At 29.5% G+C, this 22,634-nt stretch overlaps 1 protein-coding gene across 4 annotated transcripts in view; it reads right to left on the bottom strand.

The window, feature by feature from the left end:
- Positions 1 to 581: 581 nt before the first annotated feature.
- LOC107450981 (BCAS3 microtubule associated cell migration factor) overlaps positions 582 to 22,634 on the bottom strand; it is a 42,512-nt gene continuing 20,459 nt past the window's right edge. Inside the window, exons 12-23 of one of the 4 annotated variants that reach the window (XM_016066932.3) lie at positions 22,006 to 22,236; positions 20,228 to 20,321; positions 19,995 to 20,141; positions 17,641 to 17,943; positions 14,399 to 14,552; positions 12,684 to 12,790; positions 11,802 to 11,866; positions 10,962 to 11,158; positions 8,451 to 8,542; positions 7,418 to 7,591; positions 4,642 to 4,789; positions 582 to 2,137 (exon numbers count right to left, since the gene is read on the bottom strand). In XM_016066932.3, coding sequence (XP_015922418.1) covers positions 4,644 to 4,789; positions 7,418 to 7,591; positions 8,451 to 8,542; positions 10,962 to 11,158; positions 11,802 to 11,866; positions 12,684 to 12,790; positions 14,399 to 14,552; positions 17,641 to 17,943; positions 19,995 to 20,141; positions 20,228 to 20,321; positions 22,006 to 22,236 — 1,710 coding nt within the window. In that variant the 3' untranslated portion in view covers positions 582 to 2,137; positions 4,642 to 4,643. Of the gene's footprint in view, positions 2,138 to 4,641; positions 4,805 to 7,417; positions 7,592 to 8,450; positions 8,543 to 10,961; positions 11,159 to 11,801; positions 11,867 to 12,683; positions 12,791 to 14,398; positions 14,553 to 17,640; positions 17,944 to 19,994; positions 20,142 to 20,227; positions 20,322 to 22,005; positions 22,237 to 22,634 lie in introns of all 4 variants that reach the window. The other 3 variants (XM_071182003.1, XM_043043544.2, XM_043043545.2) reach the window with 3 other exon arrangements.

The raw sequence follows: 22,634 nt of genomic DNA, 5'->3' as shown, positions 1-22,634 counted from the left end.
GAAATATTCTTTTGAAATTAAAATACACTCAAAACAATTTTTTTTTTTCAAATATTCTATTTCATTATTTACACTTTACTAACAAAGAGAATTATATTTATAATATTTAAAAAATTTGTCCTTCAAAGAAAAAAAATATGCAAATTTCATCCTTAAGACTCATCACACACTATAGTCTGTTCAACAAGAACTGATAGCGAAAGTAAACAAAGCGGCGTNGTATTTTCATGAAAATATTTTAATTTTGCACTTTCTTATCTAATTTTAAGGTATCAAAAACCAAACATCGTTTTCGTTTTTCTATAAAAGCAAAAGCTCTGTCGATTCAAATGAAATCGCCCATTCAGCGAAGAAACCGTTAAAGTGGCAAACGTTGTGTGCAATCAAACAGCAACCATTTTGTTTACTTCCACTCTCAGTTCTCGTTGAACGGACTATAGTATTCTACCATGCAATTAAAAAATAACACAAGTGATTTGATACGAACTTCGTGAAAAGAGGCTTAACCCTCCGCGTTCAGCTCAGTTTTTATACTTTCCGGTCCTGAAATACGGGGCAATTTTTAAGTTACTTTTATTCAGTATTTTTCATTTTAAGTAATTTTTTCACCACTAAATATCAAAAATTATAAGTATGATATGAAATGCAACGTTAAAGCATCAATCTACTGGTTACTATATTAAAAAGTAGGCATTACTACCTTCCTTCAATGAATTTTTCTATATAATTTGCGAAATTCCCGAACCCTCTAGTGCCACCTAGTAGCGAAAATAAGCATCAGATGATAGTTTTGGATGATGGTCATTCACGGGGAAATGGCGGGATCCGTATTGAAATCAGGGGGAAAATTTCTTCGTCCGCGATTTTCACGTGACCCGTAGTGGGGGGCGAAACAGATACCCCGCTCAAATCGCAGGAGCCATGCGCGGAGGGTTAACAAATATTTTCTTTCTTTTCTAATGCTGTTAACGCTAAAACAGACTCTCAGAAAACTGATTAAAAAGTAATAATAAAAAATTTTTTTGCATTATGTAGCTTACCATACAAAAATGTAAAACACATAAAAAATCTTAATTTTCAGTTGCTTTTTTTTCATTTACGTTAACTTTTTAATTGCAGGGTAGTATAATTTTAATCATAATAATTTTAACTAGTTAATTTGAATTCATCTGTCATGAAATTTTAAAACATTAATTTCAAAAAGCCAATTTATGTCATTTATTTAGGAAATAAGAAATTATTTATTATATAAAAAGTAAAAACAATAAGACATTATTTTTAATCATTAAATAAGGAAATTATTATCAAAAAACTATCAAATATTTCAATGTCTTTCGTTAGTATAAAATTAGTTATCATAAAATTACTAATGGAGTTATGAAAGTAGTTATTATAAAAAGTAACTATAATTAGACTATATTTCAAATAAATAAGTGATATAATCCTGCCATGATTAAGGATTGAAAGAAAAATAGTACAACCGAGCAAAATAACGAAAAAATGTTAGAAGATTTGACAAAAGAATTGTTCATACAATTCAGACACAAAGAATAGAAACTAAGAAATTAAATTGCAGAACAAGCAATATTCAAATGACTTAACATTTACACTCAAAAAATTTAATTTATATTTTATGATAATTAAATATCTAATATTAGAAAGTTTGCCATTTGATGCACACATACAAATAAAATACACTTTAAAAAGATCACTCAAGATAAGAGATTTGAAGTTAAATAGCACAAAAATACAATAATAAAAACGTTGACATTAGTTAAAACAAAAAATATAAAATTCAAATCTTAACCATTCGAATTATATACCAATTATAATAAAAGTGATGATGATGAGCAGTATTTACACTAATGATGCTTATAATAAGAATATAAATAGAAGTATATGTTACATTGTAAGTATAAATTGCATTTCGCTTTTTTATCAGTTTAAGAGAAAAATGAATCTGCTTAAAATCACCATTTAAAATATTATTTAAAAGAACTTTCAGCTTGAGCAAAATTGGAGTTGTGGACCCAAAGAATTCCTTTTAAAAAATGCTTGGTGGAAGATTAAAAAAGAGTTCATCGTTGTTCAAAATTTTAAATCACAAAAATGGCTGTAGGTAGTAGTTTGAATATGACTGAAAAATAAAGTTATTTATAAAATTATATGCTAATACATGGTCAGCAAAAAACATATTAATGCACACATCAACTTAGTAGTTTTCAATACACAACAATTACATAATATCATTGAAACTTAGCATGCAATCTGTTATAATTCTGTTACTATGAATTACCAAAATTGGCAGTTGTTGGCTTCCACCGGTGAATGTTGACAATCACAGTCACTTTTGTAAATGTCCGAAATATATACTAGGTCTAGTTAAGTGCCACTGCCCAATATACATTTGCATGGTATGCCCTACATCAACGTTTTTTTAAGGTTCAGTGCCACTGCCTGGTATGCCTAAATTAATGTTTTTTTTAAGATCAAGTGAAACTGCCCAGTATACATTTAACTGCTACTCCGAACACTGATGTTTCTCCTAATCTATCCTCAGCAGATATTAAAATATCGAATAAATATAATAATATCAACGATTAAATTAATATGAAATCGGATATAACAAATATTTTCACCAAAGGGACTATGCTATTGTTGACATTCACCGGTGAAAGTCTACATTCTCTTGATTTTTGTCATTCACGGTAAAAATTCTACAGCCCACTAAACTGACACTACATTAATTAATGCATAGACAATACTGATTTATTAGGATATTGAAAATATTAAAATTTGAGGTTAAAATTTTTAATTTGTAAAAAACTATAAATTATAATTTTACATTTTGAAAGTTAAAAATGAGCAATGTACAGTAAATTACGAGCTAAACAAACCCTTGATTTAAAGGAAACTAAACTTTAGCAGAAACATTATATGTCCTTTGATTTAAGAGGTAAGTGGCATGCAAAATCTACTGAATTAAACAAAAACTGTCAAACATGGAAAATGGAAGTTGACTTAGAAAATTTCCTCTTAAAAATTTATGAATAACTTTATTTTCAAAAAAACATTTACACCCACATCTGTTTCATTGATTGAATAAGTCACAATAAGTTGAAAGATGCAATTATTTGAAAGGTGCTATGGAGGTAGTTAACAGTATAGCAGACATCACAAAGAGCAGGTGGACATTTCAATTGAAAGGGATTCCATAGAAACGTAATATTAATGAAATTAGAATCTTACATTTTATGAGTGGTCAACTCAGTGTACGTTCTTTCTTTCTTAATTTTTACCTAACTGTAAACGTTTAGACAAAAACTCTATTTGATCTTATCACAAGAATAAATATTATTTATGTGAGAAAATGCTTATTAAGTAAATCAAGAAAATATTTAAGATCGTTAAATTATGAAAATATGTAAGACTGGCAAAACAGAAGTATACGATAGGTGAAGCATGGTTAGAAAGCCTCTATAGAAGAGATGCGTCAAATAGTTTTCAACAAACTTAGTGGAAATTCTTCAAGAGTAAGTTTCTTTCCAGAAATAGTAAATGTTTTTCTCTGTGGATTTAAACCAGAGGAAATAAAGTATCATAAAATTTTAATACAGTCTTTCCTAGCCAATATGGATATTGCGTCTTTAGCTACAGAATTTGCAAAAACAACTTTGAATTTATGCAGGGATATATAGATAAGCAAAGTTGTTGCTAGTGATCATGACGAAATATTTAAAAAAAAGCTGGATTTCCAAGAAGTGAATTTACTACTATAAAATATAAAAATGAAGGGAATTACACAAATGGAGCTGCTTTTGGTAATGCTAATTTTCAGTACTACTTCAACCCAAAGAAATATGTGTAAACTGAACAAGATGGCTGGGACACCTTTATAGATCTGAAGACCAAAACCCCACAAAAAAGTAACTTTTTCTAAACCAGAAGGTACAAGAGAAAGGGGTCGTCCACCGACTAGGTGGCTGGATGCAGTTGAGAGGGACCAAAGGAAAATAGGAATAACTAACTGGAAGGCCATGGCACAGAATAGATTAAGATGGCAAAAACTTATTGGAACAACTTTGGCCTGTCATAGGCTGTAGTGCTCAAGAAGAAGGCATGATTGATACTCATTAATTAATAGACAATCTCTCAGAAAGTAGAAAAAAAGAGCATAAAAGTAATATGTTCGAAGAAGAAAAGTTGAAAAATTATCAAGATTCTGTCAAAAACTTGAAGGAACTTCAGCAATTTTCAAAACTAAGAAAGGAGTCAGATATGCTTAATATTTTTCTTATGCTATAATGTTCAATGAAAGCCAAACAGCAAAAAATATAAACTGTTTCAAAAAATCTATTTTTGATTTTTGAAAAAAATGAAGAAAGCATGAGAGTAAATAAATATATATTTTCTATTTCGCGTAATACATACTTTAGGTTAGTGCTTAAAGCAAAGAAATGCATGCAGTAGATAATATAAGTTTTTTATTTCATTTATTTATTATTTTTGGGGGATATTTCCATTAAACATTACCCACTGTAACTTTAATTAGAAATAAGTACAAAATTAGCTCTATATGAAATATTTTTCAGATAAGAAAAAAACCTGTTAAACAAATAACTTAAAATAAGTCAAACTTACAGTTATGATGAATCCGGGGATCCACGACTAGAAGGAAAGACCAGAGTGTGATCCAAACTTTGAGGATATGCGTTGGCATCATAACAGTGACTGACAGAACCAGAATGAGAACTACTAGAGCTTAGTTCTTCACAACTACCCTGAAAATCTGAAAGAAAATTTTCTTTTTTCTTTTAAATATAAATTTTTTGAAAATGAGAATATTTATTTAAGAATAAATTTATACATTTGGTCTTGAATAAATATTCTCATCAAATAATTCATATTACAACTCAATTTCATGTAAATTATAAAATGAAATTAAACTGTGTGCATATATTTTTTAAAGTGTGGAATCTATATGATAAGAACACATAGAAAACATTGGTTTAGAACACCCAGATTATCGGTTTGGAAACAGATTAGTTTCTATAAATTATTTAGATAAATGCAAATTTGTATTTTGAATGCGTGGTACGATAAAATTTTAAACAGGAAAAAAGTACAGACTCCCCCCCCCTCAAAAAAAGAGCGAAAATCTAGCTTCGAATAGCTAGGTTGCTCTATAAAATTGTACCTTAGTTCAGTTCTGTTCGAGTAATCATATGTCAGTAACAAAAACTACATGTGACTTACATGATTTCTTGCAATAAGAAAAACATGTGACATATAAATAAATTAAAATGCATTTAAAAAACATTTTAAAAAGCAGTTAGATTTCAAAATTTACAGATTTGTTAAATATTTTTCAGATTTGTAAAATGGGGTGTTATGGTAACAAATTTAATGCTATATAACAATAATTTACAGCATATCTTATAAACCTTTAACTAGATAATTTACATATCATGTAAGTAATAGAAGAAAAAAACAGATAGAAAAGATAGCAGTCAAAAATTACTCAAAATTAACTGGGAATGCAGGTTTGAATTAATTAAGATTATACAACTGCATGAAAATAAAACTATTAATATAAAAATGAAAGATTTAATTTAATTGACTTTAATACAGCCAAAAATTCTCTATCTGAAGAAAAAATCTCATGCCTCTCTGATATTAAAGAGTTACAGCTAAGATGCATTTTGGAATTGCATCTAATGGGACTATCAAGCATGAAAAGCAGATATAGTAGGTATTAAAGTTTGTAGTTTAGCAAGTTAGAAGGATATGAGTAGAGTGTGTGGTTATTCCTCCATGTGTAGTCCAGGTTAACGAGATGAGTATAAAGCACAGGCGAGGACAGAAGAACCCTAAACATTACAGTTCGTAGAACCGTAGGTCATGGTTCTCAGCTAAAGATATCATCCAGCCAAAGATAAGTTGCTCAATGAAAATTTACTTCATTAATTGCTCATGCCAAACATAACAATTAGAAGATAAGAATTTTTTTTAAGTCAGGTCTGGAAAATAACTGATTGATGATAATTTGATCAGGTAATTCTAGTTTAAAATCCTAGGTTTAAAATTCAGTTTAATCCCAGCTTTGACGCCATTTTGTAAGTTGCCAATTTGGCAGAATTTTACGGAGTGTCCCCAAAAGAAAGTCAACTTTAAAATCAATGTTAAACTAAACAAAATAAATAAAAAAATTCAAAAACATTTTAGTCACCAAGGATGCTGTAAAATTATGATTCAACCTGTCTTTAGTATTTTACTAATAGCCAGTATCATAGTAAGATTACAAAAAAAAAAAAATTAAGTATCTGTGCCCACAATCCAAAAGCATCTACAAACTAATAATATATTTGGGTACGAATGATTTCATATATAACAAAAAGGAGAAAAAACATTTAACTATTTAACTTATTTATTCAAAAATAATAATACAGTACAGAACCCATTATCCGGAAACCGGAAAACCAAAAAACCGGGACGAAATCCGATACATTTTCCCGCCATTTTTAAATTTTTTTTTTCCTCATAAGATTTTAGGATTTTTCTTTCTTTTTTATTAAGGTTACGTTAAACCGTTACCGTTTTTTCTTAAGGTGAACATCTTTTTTAAAAGATGTTCACCTTACCATCATTCTGGAAATAATCATTAATATATTATTACTTCATCGTTTTTTCTTTTTAAGATTATTTCCAAAAAAAACTTTTTTTTAGTTGGGTTTAACAATAAAAAAACGGCTTTTTGTAGCGATTCTGAAAACCGGAAAAATAAGTTATCCGGAATAGCGATAGTCCCGATCGTTCCGGATAATCGGTTCCCTACTGTAATATAACATTAACATTAAGAACATTGGAGGAAGATTAATATAAATAGTTATAAATAAAAATGAAATTAAAGAACTGCATTCATATTAAGTAATTATCATAGCAAGTATTAAGTAATGTTAATAATTTTGCTCCCGTGATTCTCCACTGTGATATTCATATTTAACTTTTTGTGTAAACTTAGGCAACTATGTTTCATTTTTATTAAGAAATGAAATTACATTAAAAGATTTTCTACTGTCACCATAATAGCTTATTTTTGTTGTAAAGCGACAGTTGTGTCCAGTTGTTTGCTTATCCGCTAACGACAGGCTCTCTAATTTTTGGGCTAAATGAGCAGTTTTATCTTTTCTCTTCAAAAGCAGCACGTATACAACTAAACAACTTTTTTCCACCTGGCTTAAATTATGATTATGCAGCTGTGTGCCTCTTGTTTAAATTTTTTTCCCTGCAAAAGTTTTTTTTGCGCGGATTTCTTTTTAATATTACAATAAATATTTTTAAAAAAAGATACTCTGTCTACATTATCTAACTATGGCCAGTATTATAAACATTTTAATTAAATAAAGGTTACACTTACTTCTCGAGTCTGAACATCTTCCACTTCGCAGAGCATCAAAAGGGTCTTCAATCATAGCATCAGCTAGGCTTTCTTTTAACTGTTCTTCCCTGCCTTTACTAGGGGTGAGGCTTGGACAGTTATCAGGCCAGCTACCACACACTTCCAACATGCTAGGTAGTTGTTCAAAACTCCCTGAAAAAATGTACTTTCAAAACAATTTCTAGAGAACATTTACTCAGCTAAACTAATATTTTTTTCAAACAAAAAAAATTAAATATTCAAATTGGGTGGCATTAGAAATTGTTAGACAAACTGTAAATGTTCACATTTTGCAAATAATCATTAATTTTTATTTTGTACAACAGATTCTTCTATGAATGTTTTCTTTAGAGTGAGACAACTGAAAGTCCAAAGGATATTGCACATCTTCATCGTGCAATATCTTGGAATATAAAATTAACACTTCATCCAGTGATTCAAAATTCCAGTAAATTCAACTCTTAAAAAAATGTCAGCTAAGATTTAATAATGATTAAAGCTCAGATTTTGACAATTTAAAAAATCCTTTAAAACTTTAAAAAAGAAAATTCATTAACAAAAAAAGTAACACCCAAGGACAATAAGGTTATTAGAGATGGTGAGAGAAATAATTTAAGAGGGAAAAATATGAAAATAAATATAAGATTAAGAGAAGAAAATATAAGATAAATCCCAAGCGACAAAAAGACCCAAAATCAAAAAATTTTAAAAATGAAAAGCAAAAAAAAAAAAAAAAAANAAAAAAAAAAAAAAAAAAAAAAAAAAAAAAAAAAAAAAAAAAAAAAAAAAACTAAAAGCACATAATTAAGCAAACTAAATTCTTAAAAAATAACCTAACAGATAAAAAGAATCTAAAAATGCAAACATTCGAAAGAACATTTTTGAAAACGTGTCTAAGATTATAAACTATAAATTCAAGTTAAAAAGAATGATATTAACAATTAATTTCAACACACTTGTTGAAAGAAGAGTTTTTTATGCAGGCATTTAAAAGTTTCCTTTTTCTACTTACCAGAGCTAGCTTCAATAAATAAAAGTGAACCGGGTGAACCAGAGGAAGACTGGTGACTTCCAGGCATTGCAACTGGATTAGAGCGAGCTGGGCTGGAAAAAAAAATGACAGTGATAGAAACTTTTTTTTCCCTGCAAAATTTTAAATGTATAAAAAAGAGAATTTTTTTAACATTCAATATCAGATATAAAATTAAGCTTTCTTATTTATTGGTTTCCCAAACCATTTCATTTTAATAAATAAATATATGCACCTTTATCTTTTTTAGAACTGGCGGAAGAAAGAACCATTTCCCTGAGCTCACACTATGAGTTTATACGTACTTAAGAGTGTGTATATGGACTAATACTAGATGTAATACAAGAGGATGAGCCGCGATGGCTCAGGTGATAGAGTGTTCGCCTTCCAATGTGGCGAACCGGATTCAAATCCCAGTTGATACGAATTTCGCATCCGGGGCTAATCGTGTGAGGTTCTCGTGGTCTTCCTCTCCCTGTAACGCAAATGCGGGTTAGCTCCATCAAAAAGTCCTCCATGAAGGCAAATTTCTCCTAATATTCAATCTAAGAGTTCCCTTGTCTTCTGGATTGGGTTCAAAATTACAAGGCTACGGAGTTGAACAATAGTAGTCGTAAACCCATAAAATTGGGTCGGCTGTTCCACGACGGTTATAAAATAAAATACAAGAGGACCATATTAAGATCATGTCGGAGTGAACTTGGGCCATTTGAGCTCATTTCATATATATGATACCATCGGTTGTGATGGTCTAATCATTCGATCACATATATGTTAATACGTGATCCCTGGCCTTAAGTGGTTGAAAACCACCATCCTTGTCTTCTTTGTTTTAAATTAAAACTTACGATTCATTCTTAAACTCATTTGCACAATTTTATTTAATTTTTCTTCCCATTTCTATTAAAGGGTTTCAATGGCAAAATAAATTCTAAATGTGAGCAGGTATGCCTTGGTATGACAATTGTGGGGATAGTAGTTATCAACAATGCCAACCTTCATGTATGAAAAGGTACCCCATCATAGAATTGAGTTAATATGTCTTATATACCAGAGATGCCAACTGCTCCGGACACGCCAAAATAATTAAAAAAAACGGTAAATAACTATAAAGTAAATTTTGCAAACATTTCACTATTTTTGCTTGCTTTTTAAAGGGTGTAGCATGACATATGTACTACAAAGTGGTGAATTATATAAGCCTATGAATTATTTAGGAATAGTGATGGATAAAAATCTACTAAATTGAATTTATTAAACCAAGAATCACAATTGATAAACTACCACTTTAAAATATATATTTGCTGTCCGGAGCAAGTTGGCATCTCTGATATACTAGTAAATTGGAATTATATTTTTGTTGTGGTAGACACACTACTGTACTCCCCCACCAGAATTATATCTGTGNTTGATTTATTACTGTTTTGTGAGAAGCCGGGAGAGCTGTATTAAGATCACCGTACTTTTGAATGCTGATCTAAAGAGTTGTATTAAGATCACCGTACTTTTGAATGCTGATCTAAAGAGCTGTATTAAGTTCACGGCCCTTGCTGCTCCCGTGTTGCTATTAGCAGTCGAGCGTATTATGCAAGTGATCGAGACTGAGAAGCAACAGCGCAAGGAGGTAAATAATGTCGCAGTCACAAGTAGCAAGTCAACTGTTCAATGTGGGCCATAAATCAAAGTAGGCGTGTTCAGATCAAAGTGGGCGTTACTGTTAAGGTAGGCGTGTTCATATAGAAGAGGGAGTTTCCGTCAAGGTAGGTGTGTTCATATCACGTCCGAAGGTCACCGATGTCAACCTTCATGTATGAAAAGGTACCCCATCATAGAATTGAGTTAATATGTCTTATATACTAGTAAATTGGAATTGTATTTTTTTGTGGTAGACACACAACAACCAATTTAAACTATGTTTACACACCTAATTAAGTTAACTGGAATCAGTCTTAATACAATGAGAAACATAATTTCACCAAAGGGGGGGGGGAAGTAGCATTGTACATTTCACAGTAGATTTGTCATTGTACATTTTACAGCAGTAGCATGTGTGAAAGCATAATAATTGTACATTTGCATTTCAATATAATAATCTCCATTCTAGATTGCCATGGCAAGAAAAATAAGAAAAACTTTTTCAATTATGTTTGGAGATTAAATTATGTGAACTTTTTTCAGAATATAAAATTTCAAAAACTTTTGGATTTTCAAGTCTAAAAAACAAATTCTACAGTGCTTAATTTTTGAATAAAAATTTTTTTTCTCAGAAAGGCATTTTTTAAACTAGAAATTGAAGAAATGTTTTTGACAAATTTAAAAAAACTAGATGAATTCAAAAAAGTCTGTTCCTCCATATTTCAAGTCAAAAGAAAATCATAAAAAAAAAGGTTTAATAACAATTTATAAATAAAAATTTTTAAAAGGATATTTTAAATTATTTTAAACAACACAAGTAATAAAAGTAACTCATTTAACTCGCTAAGAAATGCTTACCGCAAGCTCTGGACTTCAAGTTCTTCCGTGAAAATATCAGGGGTCAAGGGAGTTTGACTATCTGGGCTTTGAGAGAGCAAAGCTGAAGAATTGGATGAAAGAACTGTAGTATTAGATGAATGCTGGAAAGTCTGAAAGGAAAATTGAGGTCCCATCCACAGTCTTCTATGAGGTCCTGCATGAGTTATAATTTCTACCTATACATAAACACAAATAAATGACTATTAACACAAAAATTCAATAGAAAATGTAAAAACATAGTTAAATATAAATTTAATATTTTAATTATAATTTTATTTTTAAATTTCACTTAAATAAATGCAATATTTTTCAGCAATCAAAATTGAGACTTTTCTACTTTTTACTAGCAATTTAAAATGATGAATTAAATTTCTATGGAAATAACCTTTTACAAGCTTCTGATAAAACATAGCTTCTAAAATTAAAAAAAAAAAACAATAATTAAGAACGCTTTATAATATCAGAAAAAGTATCAGATAGTAGATGAATTACTGTCAGAACTTTTTATTTTATTGTTGGATATCATTTATAAAATGTATCAATATTTTTTTTAATGTTACAATTTTAGCTTGCCCGATACCTCAACTAATAATTTGCTATAAAAAAAGAAATACTTTTAAAAAAAACATTCATAAATATTTTTTAAACATAAAAAGTTGGCTTGTAAATATTGAGATTTAAACGTTTCAACCACACAAAAAAGGGGGGAAGGGAATATTCATAATGGGTATAATTTAAACAAGATTAATTTTCTTTCCAAACTTCAAAAAACCTTGGTTTAGAATATATAAAAAAATACATTAAATACAAATATATTACTTCAGAAAGCCAGCTTTCTTCCAACTCTGCAGACTTCAAATCCTTAGGACTAAGACCAGAATCATCTATAAAAAAAATAATATTATTTAGCAATTAATTTGGAATAAAAGATATATGCATAAACAGAGAAGAGCACAAAATCTCTCTAATAAATTGGGGAAAAAATCCTAAGCTTTTAGCCTAATTTTAAATTTACTTATACTTTAGCAAAAAAAAAAATTAAATAAATAAAAAAAATAGAGTTAAAATATAGTAAAATATTGTTCAAAAATACTGCTCTATTGCAAGTAACATGCTTTTAATACAGGATCAAATCTAATAACAAATTGTATTCCTTAACTTCTAAGCTTATTATTTGGTGAATTGCTAAAACCCAATTTCGTAAGTCAATCAGCTCTTTTTATTTTCTTTTTAGCTGACTGATTTATAAAACTCTCTTCAACTTTCACTTTTAGCCAGAATTTAAATTTAGTATTCAACATAATTTCATACCTTAAGTAGCTTATATCTTCCAGATAAAAAAGTAATCTAATATTACATGTAGAGCAAACTTAATGAATGGAAATTTAGTTTAAAAACTGAAGAAAACAATTTACACTAAGAAGTACATAAGGGTTAAGAAATAAAAATTTAAAACCAAAAATTATAATTGTGACATGAATTAGTTATTTTCCTAGCACAAGCATGCTCATTTATCTGCAGTTGATTCCATTTTAAAGAATTTTCAAATTAAAGATTTAACATACACAATTTCAATCATTAATGTTATCTCTATAAATCTTTTAAAATATATGAGCAGTTAGTCATTTTTTTCATATATCAATAGTTTGTCAATTGAAAAAAAAAAAACATACACGAACTGTAGCAGAAAAGTTATTTTACCCTTACTGGATTTTCTTCTGTTTTCTTGGGACTGAAACATATCAGGAGTAAACATAAGAGGATTTGTGTTGGGAAGTGGAGGTTGGATTTCAACAGAAGAGGGTAGCCTAAATAGACAAAATAAATAATATAAAATTTCCTACATTCAAATTCAACACAAAAATGCTAATGGAAATATTCCTCAAAAAACCTTAAGAGGACGCAATACCTACCCTCTCAATGCCAGCTGCTAATGCTTTTTCTATGGGAGCTTCATTTGCTAATAACTTTTTTGCATTTTGATATTTTGGAAAAATTCTTTCAGCATTTGAAACTTCATAGTTTACTCTAAGGTTTTATGAAATCATTTTTTGTTTTACCATAAATTTTAAATTATTAATGGAGTTTAAATATCGGTAATAGAGATATCTTCAAGAAATCAGTTTTTTATCAAAATTCATTCAGTAAATCCTTATTTTTGAGTTCACGTACTCGAACTATACNAGTTGTGTTTACTGCTGATTTCTTGCTTAGAAACTCACAATGCCCAAGCAAACTCACAACATCAAGCACTTAGCTCAATTTTTTAGGGCACTATCTTTCAAAAGCCAAGGCAGGAATGCTATGTAATTTTTACCCCAGTCATAAGACATGGACAGCAACTACGCTGGTACCTCTCTCGCTGTCTCTTTGTTCAAACTTCCACAACACTTAACGGGAGAAGTTTGATAGATTTATCATGCATACACACACCAGTTGGTTGCCATGGCCGAACTCTTCACACCCAGCTTTCTTCACTGGCAGTAACTGACTGTGCCACTGGAGCTCTTACAGAAACCATATTTTAAGTTTTTCAGGCTAACATAAACAAGTTTGTCAATCTTGAAGTAATTTGACTAACTAATAAAACAAGTATAAGTATTTAGAGGACAAGAGTGCAAAAAAGAACAAGAGCAAATTCTTCAGCAACCTCCTAACCTTAGACAGTAACTAAAATTTGATTAATGAAAAAAATATCAGCATAGCTTTAGTCAGTGATTGCAATGATGTGATTCATGGCAAGACATGTGAAGAGCTTTACTGTTTATCATCATACAATTTTGCACAAACTAATCTAAAAGGGCCCTTTTGAAATGATTGAAATTTCCCCGAACAAAATAGAATACTTTTTTTTTTGACAGCATCTATGAAGTAAACTTAAAGTGAAGAAAATTTCCTTGCCAAAGCCTAACTATACTCGTAATAATTTTATAAAGGGTTCATATTTTTAAATGAACAATTTATTACACTTTTTATGATTAAACAATGGATCTTGTAACATGAAATACATTAATTTTATTTATTCACACAACAACATATCAATGCATTTTTATTTAATTTTTTTTCTTTTAAATCCAAATTTTTGTAATTACTTCTAATCTTTTTAATATACCATATAATGAGAAATTTAATATGCAAAGATGACTGCGGACTAAATAATGTGCAATTTTAAAATTATTAGGAAAGTTGCATAATACAATACATTTATAAAAACAAACCAAGCTTCAGGTCCAAGTCCTTTTCATAACTATAAAATATATATCTTTCCTTAAGTAACAAAATTTAGTAATTTTAAACATTATCACAAAAGATTATTTTTTTTAAGCAAGTAGTCATTTATAATGATATGTATATTTTCTGTTTGGATCATTTCAATCAGTCTTTATTAAAACTTGATTTATTCTCAGAATGCTTACCTCAAAAGATTCCACTGAGCATGAGCAGTGACCTCTAACTCTATAGGAGAATCATCGGTTTTTGGTGCAGTGGAGGATGGTCTTGGTTCCATAACATATTCTGTTAAAATCCCCATCCAATTGATAATGAAGAGGGAATCCATAGCTGGTTTATCTGAATAAAGGAAGAAAAAAAAACATTATGCAAAAAATCATTTCTAAAAAATTAAATAAACATTTTTAACTTCAGAAAAACTAAAAGACTTTAAACGGTTATGGTTAGCAGTATTCCTTTTTCGTATACAGCTTTCCCTGGTAGCATTTTTTAAAACTAAAGTATCTAACTTTAACTCAACATTCTCATAATAAGTTCAAGTTCATAACTTATAAATGCTGAGAGTCAAGTACATGAGTTGCAGCATATTTTTCACTAGATTATTACCCTATTTTGCAACCCTTTAACCAGTTAAGCGTGTTTGGCATGTTTACAGGTTGGATCAAACCTATTGTAGTGCATGACATGGTGTGTAAAATAAAAAATTACCTATGGTAATCAAAACTTGAAATTCCAATAAAATACTATAAGAATATTATCGGGTGATATGTTTTCCTCATATTATTAATAGAACTGCTATATTGGGGGAGGTGGGAGATCATCCTACTTTTAATTATAAACTATTCCTCATTATATTTACTTCATATTCGGTAAAAAAAAGAAACAGTCCTATAAACAGGGATGAGATTGGCCAAAAGGCAAAAAAGCTGAATTTTCACGTGAGTAAATCGTGATTTAGAGCAAAAATACCAGTAACAATATTCTCATCCAGTTTCGCTGATGTTGTAATGCCTACGTATAGCAATAATCGTCGATAGAAAAACTTCCACATTTATAATAACTAATTCAAGAAAAAAACGTACTTTTTGCAAGAATAGCGATCTTGGATTTTAAAATCGCGTGAATATAAATCAGGATATCGAAATCACGTGAATGAAACTCAATATTGGATTTCAAAAATGTGAAAATACAAATCACGATGCGTAATTTTCAGATCGCGTAAATACGAATCACGATGCATAATTTTTAAATCGCATCAATATGAATCCAAAGCTTAATTTTTAAATCACGTGTAAATACGAAAATAGATGTTGGATATTACAACAGCAAAAACGAATCACAAAATTGGATAAACTCGCGTGAATACGAATTGTTACATAGAATTTTAAAAACGCCTCAATACAAATCGGGATATTGGATTTTTAAATCTCGTAAATAAGAATTGCAATGAACGATATTGAAATCGCGTGAATAAGAATTGCAACTTTTAAATCAGGTAAATACAAAAATCGATGTTTGATATTAAAATTCAGAGACGTCTGGATTACGAAAATACGAGCTATCTAGCGGACGGGTAAAAATGAGGAAAATCTTATTTTCTGCTCATAAAAGCTAATAGCTATAATAAGTACATTTGTGGAAGGGTTGGCAGCTACGTAGTTTGAATTTTCTATACATCTTTTGATATATTATATCTATATATTAAATCGGAAATAAATATAATTATTTTATTTCAATGACTGAACTTTCAGAAAAGGCGAAATATTTATTTAAAAAAAACAAACTTTTAGAGAATCGGAGTTCTTGATAAAAAAGGCTGAAATTTGAGAGACAAAAGCGAAAAAGGCGGAAATCCGTTTAAAAGTGGAAAAATCTCATCCCTGTATAAATATATGTCGACATTCTCTTGATTTTGGTCATTCAATGGCATATACATATAATTTCTTTATTTTAATTTAACTCCATTTTGAGGATTTTTAAGCTGCGACAATCGAAGTTATATTTTTGCATGATGAAAAATGGTATGATGCCACAATTAGAAGTTGAATTAAACAATGAGATTTAGAAAAAATTGTTTATTCTTGAATTTGTTTTAAAAAAAGAAAGAAAAAAGAGATTATTTTGTGTTTACTAGCGTATTATATTTGTAGTTTGCAGTTGACAAAAATTATTATCTCTTTCAAATTGAGTTGCATTCATTTCAGATATAGTCAATGATGTTACAACCTGGTTGCTTTCAGACACAGAAAATTTATTTTATTCCTGGTCATTTTCACAATAGAAAAACTGCACCTCGCGTACAATACAAATAGGTAGAAGATTAATATTATTTGCTTTACCAGCATCTTAAAGTTAAGTTAGCTGCTACATGTAAGCAAAAAAAAAATTTTTTTCTTCTTTTTTTATGTTGACAGCACAAAATCGACATATTTTTGAACTTAAAAGATTACTTGAAATTCTTAAAGTACATAATTGAAATAACTTTTACAAAACACTTTTATTTGATACTCATTTCTTCAAGGTGTGATAGACCAACTAAATAATCACAGACAAAAAATAAAAGTATAAAATTCTTATGGCAAACAATGGCAAAGATGAAATCTTATGTTACAGATAGTGCAAGAATGAAAGATAAAATACGGATTACCAGTCCCAGTTGGTTGAACCCCTAAGTATCTCAATCGCTACTACATATCACTACTAAAAATAGGGTTTAACCAATCCTAGTTGGTTGAAGTCTTAAGTCAATATTTACAATTAATGTTCCTGCTAAGCTGTACATGTGTGCCTCAGCTTACAAGATTTTGAAAGATTGCTCTGAAACTTTCGCAAACAGAATAAAAAAATATTTTTAACGATGATGCAATCTTATTTAGAATGCCTACAAATCGTTTGGCTACTAAAAAATATTTTCTTACAATAGACTGCATTTTCAGATGCTTTTAGGTTTAATCTCTAGCAAAAGTGCTCTCTGCTGTAAAATTTAATTTAACAATTAAATTTAAAAATGAATAAATTTACTGGTTATAAATGCTTAATCGAACTTCAAGTTTGTCAAGGAAATATTAGTTTTCTTAATTGGTTGAATTAAATGAATATGTATGACAAATTTTAGTCATTTTTATTATTAAATGGAAGAAAAAAAAACTTAAATTTGTTGGAAAAAGTTCAGTACACAACTATCTGTCACCCGTTTAGCTTGATTCTATCAATGGCTCTTAACCTTAAATTTGCATTACTTATGTTACTGCTTTATCAACATACAAAGTTTGGGCTATTAACAACTAGGATAGGTAATAAAATTCTACCAAGGATATATCCTTCATTGTTGCTTTATTTACAACAACGTGAAATACAAAAGATAAACTAATAAACAAAAACAAATAAAAATAAAATAAGAATTCTCATAACAGAATATTGCACTTACCTCTCTTATCACGTGTTAAACTAGGACTACCGACCAGCCAAGCACGTGGTGGTGCAAATGCAGAAGACACACACATAATTTCTGAAGACAGAGAATTTCTTTTGTAAGTTTTTTCCTTCCCGGGACTTTTAGGAGCGGCTCCTCCGGCCAGAGGAAATGTAATGACTTGCTTTAACTGTGCCAAAGGTTGGATAGTCGTAGGATGAGGATAAGGGGGCAATCTTGAGTTACCCATACGGCTCATTACGCCAGTCTGATAAGCCATGCTTGGATGAGTATCATAAGCTCTAGCCAAATTACTCGCTAAAAAACATAAGATAATTTACCAAATAATGCCATTAAAAATATATAATAATACCACTTATTATAAGCTTATTAAAACATTGTATAATAAGCTTAGAAAAAATCACAAGGGCTGTTATCCTCAGCGATTCTAGAGCACCTAGCCAAATTACTTGCTAAAAAATAAAGGATAATTTACCAAATAATGCCATTAAAAATTTATAATAATACCACTTACTATAAGCTTATTAAAACTTTTTATAATACAATTAGAAAAAAATCACAAGGGGTGTTATCTTCAGTGATTCTAGAGCAACTCTGTTGGCTATCGTTTCTGATAATAATCCCACAACACAGTACATATTGGATTGTACTTATCATCTTAAAGACCTGGCATCACTTGAGAATATTATAGTACTTTTAGGCGTTAGTGGGTTCCTGCCCACTGTGGAGTTCCAGGCAATGAAAAAGCTGACATCCTGGCTAAAAAGGGTGCTCTAATTATGCAAAAAATTTCTCGTCATATGCGTTTCAGTACTATTAAAAATCTCTTTAAAATATCTATTAAAGCCCATGCTCAGGAAGATATCTATAACCCTATTTCTCAAAAGTCCATAGGATGGACTATGACATGAATAAACAGCTGAACTTGTGCATTCAGCTAATTAACGGATTTGAGCACTCTTATCTTAAGATTTTAGTAAAATACTATCATTTTTAACTATTTTAATGACATAATTTGAAATCTAAGTAAATCTGCAGTTATTGTCTATTTGTAGTCTAATTCTAAAATAAATCTGTAGTTGCTGAAAAGTATAAATCAAATTTTAGACTTAAGTGGCATTTCTGTTACCATCTTTCATGTTGCTATAAATAATTTCAAATTTCAATAAAAATGCATATTTGTCAAGTGTAGTAAGAAATTGAAATTCAATGAAAAACAAAAAATGCCAGTTTTGAAAAATGGCTGCAGATTATAATCTGATAAGAAGATAATGTCATTTATATACAAGAATAATGAAAAATAAAATAAATATGCTAAAAATAAACCATATTGGGAAAAAAAGTATTGAAAATTATGAAAATTATTTTTAATTATTTCTCTCTTTGAATGATGTAATATAAAATTGGCTGGAGAAAATACAAAAGTGTTTTAAAGGAAATTTTTAAAGAGAAATTAAAAAAGTGAATTTACAAGAAAATGTGGAATTTTAGCATTCTTCAAGCATACAGATTCAATAGGATAAAAAATCGATAATAATTGCCGAAACATTTTTTAATTTGTATTCATTCAAAAAAAAATCCTTCTTTAAAAACTCTATGACTAATATCTTTGTTTACATTTTTAAAAATTGTCAACAACTAATACCCATAAGTCCAATCTTGAATATGAGTTTTATGTTACATTTTATAACCCGTATTGAACAGCCGACCCAATTCTGAGTTTACGACTAATAATATTAAACTTCCTAGCCTTGTAATTTTGAACCAAATCCAGAAAACAAGGGAACTCCTGGATTAAGTAGCGAGACTTCACAGAGGAACTTTTGATGGAACTAACCGCGTTTGCGCTACATGGAAACGAAAGCAAGGGAATTCTAACCCATGATCCGTCTATCACTGAGGGTATATTTATGTCAGCATTGTGGTCTGTGCGAGCAGGGAGAAGAATTTGAATATTAAATATGAGTTTAAGGTCTATGTAGTTATGCATTTAATGATATCATATATACATGCGAAAATAAAAACTTAAGGCTCACCTACGTAAACTTTAACATGCTGACCGTTGGTCGAAATTTTCTCTGAAATTTCAAATGTAAGCTTTTCTTATTAAAAAACCAGCTTTCCCCATATTATTCCATGAAAATGTAGTGCCCACAGAGAAATTTCAGATTAATTTTACCAGGAACTCAACAATTAGAGGATAAACAATCATAATGAAAACATTATCTAATTAACAAATAAAAATAATAGAGTTACTAAGAAAAACCAAAATAATTAATAAAACAAATTCTGAAAATTAAAATTATTTATCCCACGATTTTAAATTAATAACAAAACACTAATAATACCAGAAGAGCTAGGACTGCCAGAAAGCACAGGACTGTTTCTTCCAGTTGAAGGAGATTGTTGAATTTCCTCTAAACCGGCACTTCGGTGAAATCTACTTAATCTATTTACAACTCTTGGGGAAGTATGTGTTCTGACTGTAATTGGTCCTGTTTAAGAAACAATTTAAATGAGAAAAAAAAGGTGAACATTCTTGGGTAAAAAAAGTTGAAGGTTAGCAAAGACAGTTATTTACCGCCGTATGGAGTAATTGGAAAAATGTGAGTAGTACCCCTCATAGTGCTTACTGAGATCCAGCGACTATCTAAGGAAAAGGCAACATCTTGGACCTATGGAAATATAGTAAAAATTATAATTAAGTATCTATTTATGATATATAGCTTAAATATAACGAAATAAAACGCTTTACATAAAAGTAGCTTAGTGATGAATGATAATATGATCTCTCACAGTAAATTTGCACATTGCTGAAAGATTAATTTAGTGCTATTTATATAAATTTTTGCCAGATTTTAACAATAAGTTTGATGTTCAACAGAAATAAATGAACAAACAAAACAATTTTAGCTAGAAATGGAAAATTTAATCCCATAGACTATTTTCCCTAATTTAACATTATGTAATAATCTTGATTGTTTTATTACTTTTTGTCTAGCAAAGTTTTTCATCTGAAACTTTAAATGTAGAGTGATGCAAAACAAAATGTTCAATATAACTTTTGATCTGAAGATCAGGATTTTACATTATCAATTTCAACCTAAAGATATGTTAAGTAATCAATAAAAACTGACAAATTAATTACCATTTGCATCAAACAAGCCATTTTAATATGTAAAAAAAAATTGTTCGGAAATAAATTGACTACAAATTGACTTTCCAAAACAGAGAATTACAGAAATTTAAAAAATATGAACTTAATAATGTGGTACAAGTCAAGAGTTCAATAACAGTTGTATTACATGCAGAGTTGACTTCTTTGGCAGCATTGCAAGAAACTGAGCAAATATATAGCTTTAAATACACAGTTCTTAAGTGTGATCTTTCATAGGCTATTTCCTTAAATGAAATAATGTTTTTTTAAACTAATAACTGTTTTGATTTATACCCAACACTCTATGCCAACAATGAAAATGGTGCAAAATGTCAATGTCAAAAAATGCTAGTTTCTTAAAAAGGAAAGCATTTGTGATTCAATTTAATGTTTGACATGATTATCTAACGCTGTTTTGCTTAGGTTAATAAATATATGTTTAAAATTTTATCCTTTTTTAACATAGTATGCATTATGCCTTTTAAATTTATTCTACATTTGCAAGAATTCCATTTTTCCAATAAATAAAAAGTTATAACTTTAGATTTTAAATTACCAATAGAGGAGAAGCCTAATTTGCTTAGAAAATTTTCTCCTGCTATATAGCGCCAGTGGCGGATCCAGCAGGGGGGGGGCATAGAGGTCATGACCACCCCGCCCAAAAAATAGAAGAAAAAATAATAATTTCATTAACAGTTTACAAAAGAAATTAAATATTTTAAAAATTATTTAAGGGGGCATATACACCTAGATAGGTCGGAAAAAGCAATTTCTTTCCCATCTAATTATGTTCTTCACTGTTTCAAGAATCATAATCCAAAAGATTAAAACGAAATTCGTCATAGTTTCATTGTAAACATTAATAATGTTGAAGCGCGCTTCAATAGGTTTAACCGAAGATTGCACCTGCCAAAGTTTCCAAAAAAAAAAACGCATTACATTTATTATTTTAAGATTTTGAATACTTGAATTATTTATGTATTCTTCTATTGCTAATTATGAAAAAAATAAATGAGAAGACTAGCATTAAACCCCCCCCCCCTTTTTTTTTCAAAAAAAATATTTAAAAATTTTTTTTTATAAAAATATTAATTGTCGGGATGAATCTATGACCCTCCCCAGGAAAAATTTCTGGATCCGCCCCTGTATAGCACCCTTTTTAAATAAATTAAAACTTCAGTATAATGTTGAATAAAAATTACTTTAGATGTTGTTTCACCACGATGCAGAGTATAGAGGTGGTGCACTGCACCCATAGCTGAGCTAGCAGGATGTGGAAATATTCTGAAAACGTGAAAGCTGTGGCCTAATCGACAAGACGTGAATAAAAGCATGCCGCTTGGGTCAAACTCTAAAGCAGCAACTGGTTCATTAGCATGGGCAGGAAAATGGGCAATGATGCCATCTCCCTCACTGTCTTCATCAATATTAACCTTAAAAAGATAAACAATATTCAATTATTGTTGATAATTAAACAATAATTTGATCTTTCAAAAAATTACATCAATGAACATATTATTTAAAAAAATAACACAGATAGCTCTTTAAAAAAAAAGTTTGCACTAAATTTGTCCCCTACTACCGTCACATTCATATTTCGTATTATAAGAAATAATACTAATAATAGTAAACGGACATTTAAATCTATTCATGAAAACTATTCCCTAGTTAACTCCAAACTGATAATTGAATAAATATAAATAGATTTACTATCTGAAGTAGCATAAATATTAAAATAATAATAGAACAAGCCTATACTAAAATAATAACTAAGTTAGATTCCTTTTCAGGTTAAACATAAAAATAAATTATTTCCAAGAAATAAATTGAA

Source organism: Parasteatoda tepidariorum, chromosome 6 (assembly GCF_043381705.1).
Source record: "Parasteatoda tepidariorum isolate YZ-2023 chromosome 6, CAS_Ptep_4.0, whole genome shotgun sequence".
NCBI classification, from domain to species: Eukaryota; Metazoa; Arthropoda; class Arachnida; order Araneae; family Theridiidae; genus Parasteatoda; species Parasteatoda tepidariorum.
The sequence above is the reverse complement of the archived record's forward strand: the minus strand, read 5'-3'. Positions and strand labels throughout refer to the sequence as shown.